The sequence below is a fragment of the Trachurus trachurus genome (genome assembly GCF_905171665.1).
Source record: "Trachurus trachurus genome assembly, chromosome: 14".
Classification (NCBI taxonomy): Eukaryota; Metazoa; Chordata; class Actinopteri; order Carangiformes; family Carangidae; genus Trachurus; species Trachurus trachurus.
In genome coordinates, this window is record NC_139903.1 from 3,963,419 (window position 1) to 3,977,400 (window position 13,982).

At 38.4% G+C, this 13,982-nt stretch overlaps 1 protein-coding gene across 1 annotated transcript; it reads right to left on the minus strand.

Annotated features, from left to right (window-relative positions):
- Positions 1-6,505: 6,505 nt before the first annotated feature.
- On the minus strand, positions 6,506-12,957 carry LOC310997004 (CXADR-like membrane protein; the record flags this gene model as incomplete). The annotated part of the gene is made up of 6 exons (XM_083986572.1): positions 12,808-12,957; positions 10,907-11,105; positions 9,441-9,608; positions 9,204-9,326; positions 8,192-8,333; positions 6,506-6,890 (listed from the first exon to the last, which is right to left on the minus strand). Exons 1-6 carry the CDS (start codon positions 12,928-12,930, stop codon positions 6,506-6,508), a joined length of 1,140 nt encoding a protein of 379 aa, XP_083842698.1. The 5' UTR covers positions 12,931-12,957.
- Positions 12,958-13,982: the final 1,025 nt, after the last annotated feature.

The window sequence follows — 13,982 nt, forward strand, 5'->3', positions numbered from 1 at the left end:
GACCTATAGTCAAATTCAAAACAGGTCAGATTTTGTTTAAAGCCTGGAATAGGTTGCTACCAATAAACATCCAAAAAATGTTTATTTTATGGTCAGAGAAAGCATATATGATTTAAGAGGGAACTGTAACTTTAAACAATCTACCATCCATTCTACCCTGAAAAGTTTTAGCATCTATTTTTGTGGTGTAAAAATGTGGAATAGACTAGATGAGGATATAAAAATGTGCAATAACTTAAAACAATTTAAAAGTAAGCACAAACACACACTCTTGATCAGCTATAAAGAACTGGACAGCTGATTTTACTCTTTTTATTTATATTTATAATCATGGCCTTATTTCATATTAAAGCAATATGTTTTTAATCTTCTAAATTGTATGTAACTATAGATGTATGACATGAATCATAATGTAAGGGGGGGCTGAACTTACATATACTGTTTGTCTTTTGATGTGCTTGTTTGAGACAAATAAAAATCAAATCAAATCAAATCAAATCAAATCATACAGACTCATCTTTTAATTTTCTTTCTCCTCTCACATCTGATTCACTTTGATGTAAATCTAATCTTCTTATCATGTCTACTATTTTATTTTATCTTATTGCTATTGTCACGTCTTTCCATAGAGATGAATTGTTCTCTTCTTCAATTTAATACAGTTTTTTTTTTTTTTTCCGGTTCATTGGTTCTGATTATAATTAGTTTCTTATTGTAATCAGAGCTTCCCTTCAGCTTTGGGATTTGGTCACTGCAAATCCAAACAGCCAGTTTCAATAGGTGATGTTTTATTCATTCAAATTAGTTCTTACACATGAGGGAGGAAATTGCTCTTGTGTTATATGTAATGTAATTTGAGATTTATCTGATAATCATATCCAGTTGCTTTCCTATTGATACTGTACCAAACCCACAACAACAACATCTGGTCAAATACTTAACCATCCTGAATCCCTTTTTGTAAATAAAAGGCTCCTTCATATCTCTTGTTATTGGTATTTTTCGACAGTTATGACGCATTAATAGATTTTCAGGATGTTACTGTTGTGGCAGGTGGAATTGTCTTTAAATGTGAAATCCAAATGAGATCCACTGAATATAATAATAGCAATTTATTTTTTCCATTGACAAAAATGGTTCTTAAATTTTCTCTATTTTAATCTTAGTCCCTGATATATTAAGACAGCATTGAAAAGTCCTCTTTGTTTAGAAGGTGTTTTGCATCCCAGCTTATGTTAAAAACCCCCGCTCCTGCTTTGATGATCTCTCCCTAACTGACCTGCTGATGTCAATGAGGCTGTGATGGGACGTTATAGTTCATATCTCATCATGAGCATTTAAATCAAGGGGGCAGTTGTGGGTCTGAGAAGTGAAGCTCACTTCCACGTTCAAAAAACTGCAATCCCCTCGGCTTCCTCTGGGGGCTGGTGTCAGAAAGCAGCATTTCTCCATAGACCCCCATGTTAAAATCGCAGATTTTACATCCTCAATAAACATGATCAAAGCCTGGTGCCATCACGTTTTTTGGTCTCAACCGATAGTTTCTACCCCCGCACACACTCTGAGGGGGGTGAATGTTTGGTAACGCTTTATATTAAGGTCCTTGTAATAAGCATTAGTTAAAGCAGAAGTAAGTGATATATTTGTGTTAATATAAGTCTTAAATAGTTATATCTTCTGACAGCAATCACTTACATAGAGTGTTTGGACTGAAACACGGGTCTCTCAGTCCCTCTGCTCTGCTCTGAGCCGAGGAGAAAACATTTATCGTATCCTACAGTTTTTATCCAATGAGGAGAGAGAACGGCATGCAGGGCTGTGTGTGCAGCCAAGGAACGCCGTGAATGTGGTGACGTAGGGACGAGGACTGTTATGGTGCGTTCAAGGAAACTCGTAACTGGTGTTTTTCCGACCTGTGAAGTCGTACCAGTTCGATCTGGTACGAGTTCACGGGTCAGAAGTTACGAGTGGCCGTTATAGTGACTTTCACAGGTAAAACAGGTCAGGAAAACACGAGTGGGTTGCCTGGAACGCTACAAAGTCGTAAGTCGTGACTTGAAGCCGTAACTTACGGTTTCAAAAGCCTGCCTGGAACGCAGCATTAGCCAAAACGACCGGATCGCTTACTTCTGCTTTAAGTTTACTCTATTTTGATGTTTGTTACTGATATATTAAGACAGCATTGAAAAGTCCTCTTTGTTTATAAGGTGTCCCAGCCAATGTCAATAAACTACCGCTTCTACTTTGATGATCTCTCCCTAATTGACCTGCTGATGTCAATGAGGCTGTGATGGGACATTACAGTTCATATCTCATGAGCATTTAAACAGAAGTTTTTTCACATTGCTCTTCCACAGGTAGTGTATAATGCACCCTCCCCTCCATCCAGTTGATGCCAGTCTGTATATTAACCCAGTTTAATCCAGATTTCCCTGAGGACAGATCCCTATGATGTGGCCTGAGACGGAAGCAGCCAATTGCAACACTCGGCCCACTGAGCCATAGAGTGGCCAATCACAGAGTGATTCACTGAATTATATTATTTGAAATGCAGCAAATGCAAAGTTCAGTAAGTGAAAATGATGAAATTTTGAACATATCATATCTGTAATACGGTAACATTAAGATGAGACTGTGTATACTATCTCATTCATGATGTAATAGCATTGCACATTCTTTGAGACTTGTCAGTTAGTAAGTTAAACAAAAATGATGATGAGTGGACCAGAATATTAAGAAGCCTTCAAACAGTAATACAAATTAAGTCTCTCTATCCATTTCTTTTGAGGTGTGAAATTAAGGTTTAGTTATTAAAACTGACGGGCAGAACAAGAAGTGAAGACGGTAAGTCGCTGTCATTCTTCTCCATTCAAATTTTTATTTAAAAAAAAAGAAGAAAAAAAGAGACAGTATTGAGTTTCTGTACAAATATACATGTTTCACCCCGTTGGCCTTTTATATTGATGGATACTGTATATCCATCAAAATAAAAGGCCAACACTGATATCATCACTGAAGGTATTGCATACTGTACAGGTACATACTGTACTACTGTGGAAGGACTTTCATATTTACATCAAGACTTTACTTTGTATTGAATGCATACATACAATGAAGAATCCAATGGAGAACTTAATATATATATATATATATATATATATATATATATATATATATATATATATATATATATATATATATATATATATATATATATATATATATATATATACTATATATATATATTCATATAATATTTATTAATTCAAAGTTTGAATCATGTTCCATTATAACTATATATTCTACATTGATATAAGCTTTGATGCAAAAAAACAACAAAACTTGTAGTTCAAATTTTGTTTAGTATCTGTAACATGCATATAACCATCACTCCTCCGCTTTAATTGGGGTTTTTACTCCAAATGTTTCCATAGACTTCCATAGATTTTGAATTCCAAAGATGATTGTGTTTTTCAGTGGGAATGGATACTACCTTCCGTTTCACACAGGCCAAAAATAAAAAATAGGGCAGCAGCAACAAGAACGCTGTACTGTCCAACCACATTCAGAAATCAGAAATGTTTTTGAAATTCATTCATTGAGCTTGGTTGTTCACTTGATTTTGGTGGAATGATTTAAGAGTTTCTTCAATAGATCAAATAAACATTTATAGTAAAGAACATGAACAATGGACACCTGGTAATGGTTTACTGCCGAGCTGGAGACAAATTTAATTTAAAAAAATGCCATTACTTCTTGTAACTTTCACAGAATCTATAGAGACTGAAATACTCTACAAAAGTGGAGAGACAAAGGCATGATATTAGCTCAATTTAACAGCGTACATTGCCTTGAAGGCATTCATAGTATTGAGTTGTTCACTTGAAATACTTGTGTCAAAAATGCTTTTTTTGTTTTCTCAATGAAACCCTCAGCTTTTCCAGTGATAAGAAAAATAAATTGAATTGTAGAAATAATCCCATTGTTTTACATCCCTCATGCACATAGTTTTGGTTTCATTTATCCAGGTTTTGAGATTAAAAAAGATGAAAAGAACGAAAAAGAAATAGAAAATTAAGAGTACCAACATTTAAAATGAATATACGTTCCAAAATATCTTGTTACTTTCTGTGCTGTGTGTTTGAAACACTAAAGGTGAGTATACTGTATTGTATTGTAAATGGATGTGTGGGTAAATCTGGCAGGTTTTGACAATATTTACAGGACAAACACGGGGAAAGAACTTAGTACTTCTTTCATTACAATACTCTCAATAGGTTATTTGAGCATTAGGATAACTTTCTGCTGAGCTGTATTTGTTTTGTCCTAAGCCAGTTCACATCTCCACATTATGGGAAAGAGCTGTTTTTTACTTTTGGATAGTAATGAAGCTTCCCTAAACCACAAAAAGAGGGAAATTGAATCTACATTCAGGCTTTTCCTTTAGTCTAACCACCATCTGCAACCGTCCGATGGCAGTTTCATGTCTGTCTGGCAAAAAGTAAAAGTAAATAGTGACCATCAGCGTGATCCAATAGAGACTGTTAGGATCGTAATAAAGGTATTATTCTAAAATATGCTAATTTATCTGTGGGTCATGCCAGCATCATATTTATGTTGCAATAAGCAGACTAAGCCATACAACTATTTTACTTTATAGATACAGAATCTAGACTCAATTAAACATTTAAAATCTTTTATGAAATAATAAAATACATCATAAAAAAACTAGACGGTATTTTTAATTCTACTTTCACTGTACATATGGCACCAGGGTGGTATTTAATGGCAGATGGTTAGGGATTACTGAGTGATGATGAATAATATGAATAAAACTATGCACTATTTCTGAAAGGAGAGCATGATCATAAAATCATCACGTCCAAAGTCAGATGTGAAAGCAACTTAAAAGACATAATAATCTGCTGCTTATAAATATATTCAAGCTGCAGTATTGATATACTGTATTTAAGCTTCCAACAAGATAACAAAAAACAAGTTTCTTCTGAAAAACACTCTCCAAAAGACTCCCAAAACTGTCGTAGCGCGTAGATTCCTGTTTTTGAGGGAGAGTGAAAGTAGTGAATGAGATTGATTATTATTATTGTAACAATCTCTGACATGCTCACCTATAATGTATGAACATGTTGTATGAACATTTCTTAAAAATATACCAAAGTGCGCTTGCTGTTCTCCGTGACTGTGGTTGTCCTGCATAAATCCACACTGTAAGTACTGGGAGAGTAAAACGGGGAAGTCGTGGACATCTACACATGGCACACTTACATTATGTTTCAGTTGGCACGGTGAAAGCAGCAAAGGGTTTCAGCATCACTTAACGTCTATGTTCAGTGTACGACATAGAAGGTATTGATGGATGGATAAACTGTCTTCATTAAAGGGATAGTTCACCCAAAATTGAAATTTCACTCATTATCTAGTACTCAACCTCATGTGGACTAAGGGCTGGGAGAAGTTTCAGAGTCCTCCGTGGCTTCTCTGAGTTACAGGGGGTCTCGGCGTAGCAGTGCATGTCCATATGTCTTCGTAACAAAAAGACACACCAAAAAACATCCAAATACCTCCATGCTGCTCGTATGTAATGTCCGTAATTGTCCCGAAAAAAATTAAATAAGTCTATATTTCAAGCTTGTTTTGTAGCGGAAGCTTCTCTTCCCGGTTCGTCAAATTTGGACGAACTGGGAAGAGGACAGACCCTGGCTCATCCAAATTTGAGGAGGATTTGAGGAGCTTCCGCTACAAACAAGCTTGAAAAATAGACTTTTTTTTTTTTTTCGGGGACAATTTCGCATTTCGGGGCTTCAATACAAGACGGACATTACATACGAGCAGCATGGAGGTATTGGGATGTTTTTTGCTGTGTCTTTTTGTTACGAAGACAGTTGGTATCCATTTGCAACCGTTATATGGACATGCACTGCTACGCCGAGACCCCCTGTAACTCAGAGAAGCCACGGAGGACTCTGAAACTTCTCCCAGCCCTTAGTCCACATGAGGGGGAGGAGATAATGAGTGAAATTTCAATTTTAGGTGAACTATCCCTTTAAATCTTTTTATACAATCAGCATTTTATTCTATTAACATAGCAGTGGAACTACAGTATAGGCTACTTTCATCAGTTCAGTCACAGCAGGTGCAGGTATTTGAACAAGTGTGAAGTGTTTTTTGTTGTACATAGGAAGGTGTTGTTATACGATTGTTGAAAACACATTGTAGTACATGTAGATCTCTTATTCTGGTGGTTTGTGCAATCAATCAATGACTTCCATTCAGTTTCAAAACCCTTGTATCATTTAGAAACACACCACTCAGGGGAGATGTTCAACAAACCACAGCAGAAGAAGCTTGTTCCTCGAGGGAGGCGAGGTTCTTCACGAGTTAAATTGCCGATAGTGTCCATCAGACTGTGAACACTGTGAATATAGCTAGATAATATGACTGGCTGCATTGGTCTTTACAGTTTTTTTCTTTTCCTCTGTTTCTTCTATACAGTCTGGAAGGCCTTGGTTTGGGCGGGGATCATGACGGGAGTGGCCCCCATGCGACTAAGGTTCCCCGGGCCCAGTTTCGGGGGTGGGCTGGACTTGGAGTTGGAGTTGGAGGTAGAAGAGGAGGTGGGCGTAGAACGGGGCTCAGGAGTCTTAGGAACCGTGTGATTGTAGCCGGGTGGAGACCGAGGATAAGAGGAGGCTTGGCAGCTTTCTCTCAGGGCCATCACGGCGGGGACGCAGCCCTGGTGGCCCCGCGGCCCCATGTTGTTGTGCACCATGGACTGGGTGGAGGAGGTGCCGGAGCGAGAGCTGCCGGAGCGGGACGAGGAGATGGAGTTCGGCTTCACCAGTTTGGCTTTGGGAGCCTCTGCATCCTCTCTGAAACGAGCACATGGTGTGTGTTAGTCAGTCAGTCAGTTACAATATTACACTGCAAAAACTCAAAATCTTTTCAAGAATATTTGTCTTATTTCTTGTCAAAACTAAACTCTTTCCACTTAAAATAAGTCTCATCACCTAAAAATTAACTTTTCATCACTTGTTTCAAACAAATTTTCACAAGTAGAAAAATCTGCCAGTGAAAGCAAGTTTTTTTGTGCTTGTAATAAGAAAGAAAAATTATCAGATTTTTCTACTTATTTCAAGTAAAAATATGCTTGAAAGAAGTAAAAAGTGTATAAAACCAAGCTACTTTTTAATGTGATGAGTCTTGTTTTAAAGGGACAACGAGGAGTTTTGGAAAAGCGAAGTATTTTCACACTACATTTATGAGCCTCCGCGCACCGTGAAATTTTTTGACCGGCGCAAGACGGACTCATGTTTTCATTCATCAAGAATCAAAGTCAGAGGTTCGAAGACGATCAGATACTGTCGTAGTCCCGACCATAAACGGCGATTCAGCGGTGTTATTCTCATGACTCGCCAAAAGTAAGGAAACTACCACTAATAATAACAAAATAACGATAGACAAAACTATATATTTATAGAAAATGGGCCCATTAACAAGTGTGGGTAACGTAAATCCATCCACATTAATGTGAGACTTTTTTATTGTCGCAGAATTTTTCGTTCTGCTGATGGAGAAACTCCTTGTTGTCCCTTTAAGTATAATTATTACATTTGTTTTGACTAGAAATGACATTTCGACGAGCCTAGAAATCTAACGGCAGCAAATATATTTGCTCCGTAGGTAGTAGGTCTAGAAACGAGCCATAGGAACTTTTAGAGTCTCGAACACCGTTTGTGTTCACCAATCACAGCGCTCTATCTGTTTAGAGAGTCGTTGGGCGGGCTTAACGCCATGACGACATACTTGCGACGGTGAAAAACATGACAAGATGGCTTTGGCAAAGGAATCGTTTGAATCAGCGTTGAATCGCATCAACTTTGAAAGAATTAAACTTGCCATTTTCTTTAAAAGTTGAGCAAGCAACTGCACTGAAGTCATTCATTTCGAAGAAGGATGTATTTGGTGTTTTGCCGACGGGATATGGGAAAAGTTTAATCTACCAGTTTGCTCCTGTTCGCTGGCTTGTCAGGCTACATTTTGACTAGAAATAAGACAAATATTATTGGTAAGATTTTGAGTTTTTGCAGTGTAGGCTCTGCAAATGTGAAACAATACAACAAAGTGTTGATGGAGGAGGCATGGGAAGGGGCAGGGCATTGTCATTGTATACCTGATTTCATTTGGAGTCTCCTCTTCATCATATTTCTTCATCTCCTTCTTGCGACACACCAGCCAGATGATGAGGATGATGAGGAGGACACCGAAGGAGACGCCAACCACTGCTCCCGCTACCACACCCATTCCCCGCACATCTACAAGCATGTGGACACACAAACAAGACACAATGAATGTACACATCATCCCAAATTCACATATGTAGAGAAAGACACTACACTCCTTTCCATATTCTCACAAATCATCATTATGTCATGTCCTACAGCTTTGACATCTTCCATTTACACTGCTTACAGTATGTAGTTCCTCCTGCTCTATTACTTGTGATGAAGTCAGTTGAGAGGAAATAGACGTTACTACAGCAAAGAAACAAATAATGTGTAAGTATTTATGTACACTGCAAAAACTCAAAATCTTTCCAAGAAAATGTGTCGTATTTCTTGTCAAAATGTCTCTTTTCTAGTCAAAATGAATCTCTTTCCACAATAAGACTCATCACCTAAAAATTAACTTGTTTTTAGATAATTTTCACTTGAAATAAGTAGAAAAATCTGCCAGTGAAAGCAGGTTTTTTGTGCTTGTAACAAGAAAGAAAAACTTGCTCCACTGTCAGATTTTTCTACTTATTTCAAGTGAAAATATGCTTGAAAGAATTGAAAAGTGTCTAAAAACAAGCTACTTTTTAATGTGATGATTTCTATTTTAAGTATAATGTGATTTGTTTTGACTAGAAATTACATTTTGACTAGAAATAAGACAAATATTCTTGGTAAGATATTTGAGTTTTTGCAGTGTAAGAAGGTGAATGATGAATGATCAGGGTGAAGTTGCAAAAGCAGTTTGCCATGTTGCTATTCGTGGTGAGAGAACACAAGCATCAGTATGAGACTGCTGTACAAATGTAGGAATTGTGATAAAAAATAGAAGAGAAGTAGAAAAGTAAACACTGTATAAACATTTATTTATACATTGTGTCATGCAGTGCTCAGCAGCATCTTCCTACTCACAGTGCATCTTAACCTCCACAGTGCAGCTCTCCTCTCCCACATCGTTGCTGGCTGTGCATTTATAGACTCCACTGCTGTCCTTCGTCAAGTTCCTCAATGTCACAATTTCTGGGTTTTTCAAGTCTGAGAGTAAAAACAAAAAGGGAACAAGGGCGGAAAACAGAGTTTATTCTTATCTATATTGTCTTATGTTTTAGTCTTAGTAGACAAATACTCCAATGTAATGAGTGGACTTACCAATCATGGCCAGTGGAGGCAGCTTGCCAACGTACTTGCCCTTGTCCAGTACCCTCTCCCACTTGTAGTGGATGGGATCTGAGCCATCCGCAGACTTGCAGCTCATCTTCACATCGCTGCCCTCCAAAGGTTTTCCCTCCATCCAGCACTGTGGCTTTGATGGCTTCACTGCAGATAAGACAGGAACAGATATCATCACATGTTTGTTTTTTATGCTTTTCCACAGATCAATGGTCTCCATGAATACAAGGGCTGAGTTGAAGCATGAATTGAAAATATTTCTGCTGCGGTACGTCCTTGTGTGCAATAATAGCAGACAGCAGCCTGGAGAGGCAGCTAGCAGATATACTTTGCCTGTAGTATAATTTATGTTGAGCAAATGTTGCAACATACAGTAAGTGTTTGTGAGGAGCTTCAGAGGAACTTCTTGGTGACATCATGTAGCAGCTGCTCCTCTGGTTTGTGTCTGACAAAGAAGCTGCCTAATCAGTGCTCGCTTGACGCTTGGTATTATGTAGTGGATTCCCCCTGGTTGTGAAGTTTAAGTTTAGGGTTCAATAAGGACTGTAAAGTAAAAAATCTGCCCCAAACACACTTAATATCTGACTAGAAAATCTGGAACACGAACACTGGTGGACAACCAGTCCTGAGGGTCACTGCTGAGTGCTGCCCTCTTGGAAAAGGGCTGGTTGTTTAGTAGACTTGAAAATGAACTAATACTGTAAATAACTGGGTATAAACAAAGTCCTTCTAGGCATTCTACCTCATATTAGAACGTCTCTGGTATAAATCTGTTTCTTCTTTGTTCTGGTAGAGCTGCCGCCCCATGTTGAGGCAACAGTCCTCAATTCTGCATCGGGCAGCCCCTTTCCTGCATGTCATTCCCCCTCTCTCTCCCCATTTCCTGTCTTTCTCTCGACTGTGCTTTCGATTAAAGGCAATAAAAATCCCGAAAATATACATAAAATAAAATAAAATTTAAAAAAATAAAGTAAGAAATTGAATGATGAAATTTAATGAACATCTGATACAGGATATATATCCTCTACATCAGACTCAAGATAATGACAACATAAGAACAAAACACAATTATACTGTTAAAAAAAACCCTCAATAATCCATACATAATATCACTCAAATGCAAACAAAATAATCCCCAAATAATCTCCCACATTACCACAAAAATCATAACCTTGCTTTACAGTTATATAAAAAGTCCTTATTTGACCAGAATGTATCTAGTCTATTTTTAAAAGAATTCCCTATGATCAGAGGTGTGTATTTTGTAGAAATACAAACTGATCTCTTTGCTTGTACACAATAAACCAAGACGCAAGAATTAATTTCAGTTGGCTCTTTCATGTCTTTTTAATGTGTAGTAAGTTAACGAGAGCTGATATCATGGTTTATACATTTCCAAACACACCCTGTATAGTCAAAGTCAGTGGTTTGTGACTGGCACTTACCCAGCACGATGAGGCTAATTGTGCTCCAGTGGTATTGTGCACCATTCTTAACCTTGCAGCTGTACTCCCCTGTGTCCGTCAGAGACAAGTCACGGATCAGCAGAGAGGCATCGCCCTTTAAGTACTCTCCGGCGAAGGCCACGCGGCCGCGCTCCGCCTCGTTGGGGTGTAACACCTGTCCAGCGAAGTAGGTGATCACCTGGTGGGGAGAGTCGTATGTCGTATGTGAGTGGGTTTGTGGAACAACGTAAAAACAAGAACAGCAAGTGAAACAGACTGGAATGCTCAATTGTACACTGCAAAAACTCAAATATCTTACCAAGAATATTTGTCTTATTTCTAGTCAAAATGTCATTTCTAGTCAAAACAAATCTCATTACACTTAAAATTAGACTTTTTACTTCTTTCAAGCATATTTTCACTTGGAATAAGTAGAAAAGTCTGATAGTGGAGCAAGTGTTTCTTTCTTATTACAACAAGCACAAAAATCTTGCTTTCACTGGCAGATTTTTCTACTTATTTCAAGTGAAAATGTGTTTGAAACAAATTAAAATTATCTAAAAACAAGTTCATTTTTAGGTGATGAGTCTAATTTTAAGTGAAAAGAGTTTAGTTTTGACTAGAAATGAGACATTTTGACAAGAAATAAGACAAATATTCTTGGAAAGATTTTGAGCTTTTGCAGTGTAGTAATATATGTACAGAAGGATTTCTGTCTATCTGTGGACACTCAGGGAACTGATTACTAATGTATGGGCAAGTTTTTACTTTCAAAAGTTATATAAATTATTATTATAAATTATTCTTAAAGGGGACATGTTATGGAAATATCACTTTTTAAAGGCTCTTTAACATATATTTGGGTGTTTGTCTTGCCTTCCGTCCCCCAAAATGTGAGAATTGACAAAAAAAAATCTGTACTTTGCAGGCTGCCGAGGTCGAAATCCATATGGTTTTATGAGCTGTTCCCTCAATTGTTATCCAACGATGTAATTCGTTTTTGAATTTCCACAATACCACCCCTGCCTGTGAGTACCAGCATCGGTAGAAGGGGCGGGGCAAGCAGTGGCTCATTTGCATTTAAAGGGACAGACACTGAAACCAGCCAGGCTGGAGGATGAAAAGAGCTGTGATGTTTGATCGTTGGGGTATTTTGAGCGAAGCATGTCACAGGTCATGTCTTTAAAGGGATAGTTCACCCAAAATTGAAATTTGTGTTGTAGCGGAAGCTTCTCAAAGCTCCTCTTCCCGGTTCGTCAAATTTGGACGAATTGGGAAGAGGAGCTTCCGCTACAAACAAGCTTGAAATATATATACAATTTCGCATTTCGGGGGCTTCAATACAAGACGGACATTACATACGAGCAGCATGGAGGTATTTGGATGTTTTTTGGTGTGTCTTTTTGTTATGAAGACAGTTGGTATCCATTTGCAACCGTTATATGGACATGCACTGCTACGCCGAGACCCCCTGTAACTCAGAGAAGCCACGGAGGACTCTGAAACTTCTCCCAGCCCTTAGTCCACATGAGGGTGAGTAGATAATGAGTGAAATTTCAATTTTGGGTGAACTATCCCTTTAAGACACCTGGGAACTATTTTAATTTGTGGAAAATGGGCATAATATGTCTACTTTAAATCTTTCATTTGTGAGCAATTACAAAGCACTGAGAAATGCTGAAAATAGCAGCTCACTGATGCTTCCCGAGCTTGACAGGATCATCCAAGAGGAACAAGATAAGCTGCACAAATTCAGGTGTGCAAAGCTCAAAGAGACTTATCCAAAGACTACTGGTAGATGTAATTGCTGCCGAAGGGGAATGTGAACTTTACCATCATGTTTTTTTTTGTCTAAAGTGCAAAATTGTTCATATTAACCTGTTGCATGGAGAAACACTCACCACTTTCTGTCTTGGTTTGAGAAACAGCCACTCGATGTCCAGACTGGGATTAGCTTCAGACACCCAGAACTGATGGTGGCAGGGCAGCGTGGCGTTGTCCGCGACAACCCTCTTCATCTCCATCTGGCCGTACGTCGTCAGCACGCCCTGCACAACTGTAGGAAGAGAGAACAGTTCAGGATTTAACTTCTCCATATCAGATGTGAAAATGAATCGAGCCGCTCCGAGTATAAATACACTGCAAAAATTCAAAATCTTACCAAGAATATTTGTCTTATTTCTAGTCAAAATGTCATTTCTAGTCAAAATAAATCTAATTATACTTAAAATAAGACTCATCACATTTTAAAAAGTAGCTTGTTTTTAGACACTTTTTACTTTTTTCAAGCACATTTTCCACTTAAAATAAGTAGAAAAATCTGACAGTGGATCAAGTGTTAGGGTTAGGGTTACCCTATTATCTAAAAACAAGTACATTTTTCGTTGATGAGTCTTATTTTAAGTGGAAAGAGATTCGTTTTGACTAGAAATGAGACATTTTGACAAGAAATAAGACAAATATTCTTGGAAAGATTTAGAGTTTTTGCAGTGTATAAATAATGCAACAGCAGGATGGTGTGAAAGAAAATATGGCTCAGGAAGTCTTTTCAAGAAGTGGTTCTAAAAGAATTGATTTCCACCACACACAGATGCGACCCTCTTCCCTCGGGGGGAAACTCCAACACTGTGGTTGCTTGTGAAAACGCTGGCTGTGTCTGCCGCCTGGTCAACATTGCACCTGACCCCGAAAAATCTGTCCCTGCGGGCGGCGGCGGGCCCATGTTGTGTCTCCAGACTGCACCTGACTGGCCCGGGACCAGCCACCAGATGCTCACCACCACCACCAGTGGGATCCTCTCCCAGGTCTGAACTCCAGGAGATGGTGCCAGTTTCCCTGTTCGGGGCGACTCCCATGGTGTCTCTATTTCAGGATCTGTGTGTGTATGAATCACTCTTCGTCTGGCTTCCCCCCTAGGACCAATCTGCTTTGGGAGACCCCCACAGGAGGCACAACTCATCTCTCAGGGCCAGCAGGACTCCCAAACCACGATACAGTAAGGTTGAATAATGTTATGGGAGTGAGTTTAGTTTAGTTTCGTTTATTAAAGGTATAATATGTAGGAATTCCCCCCCAT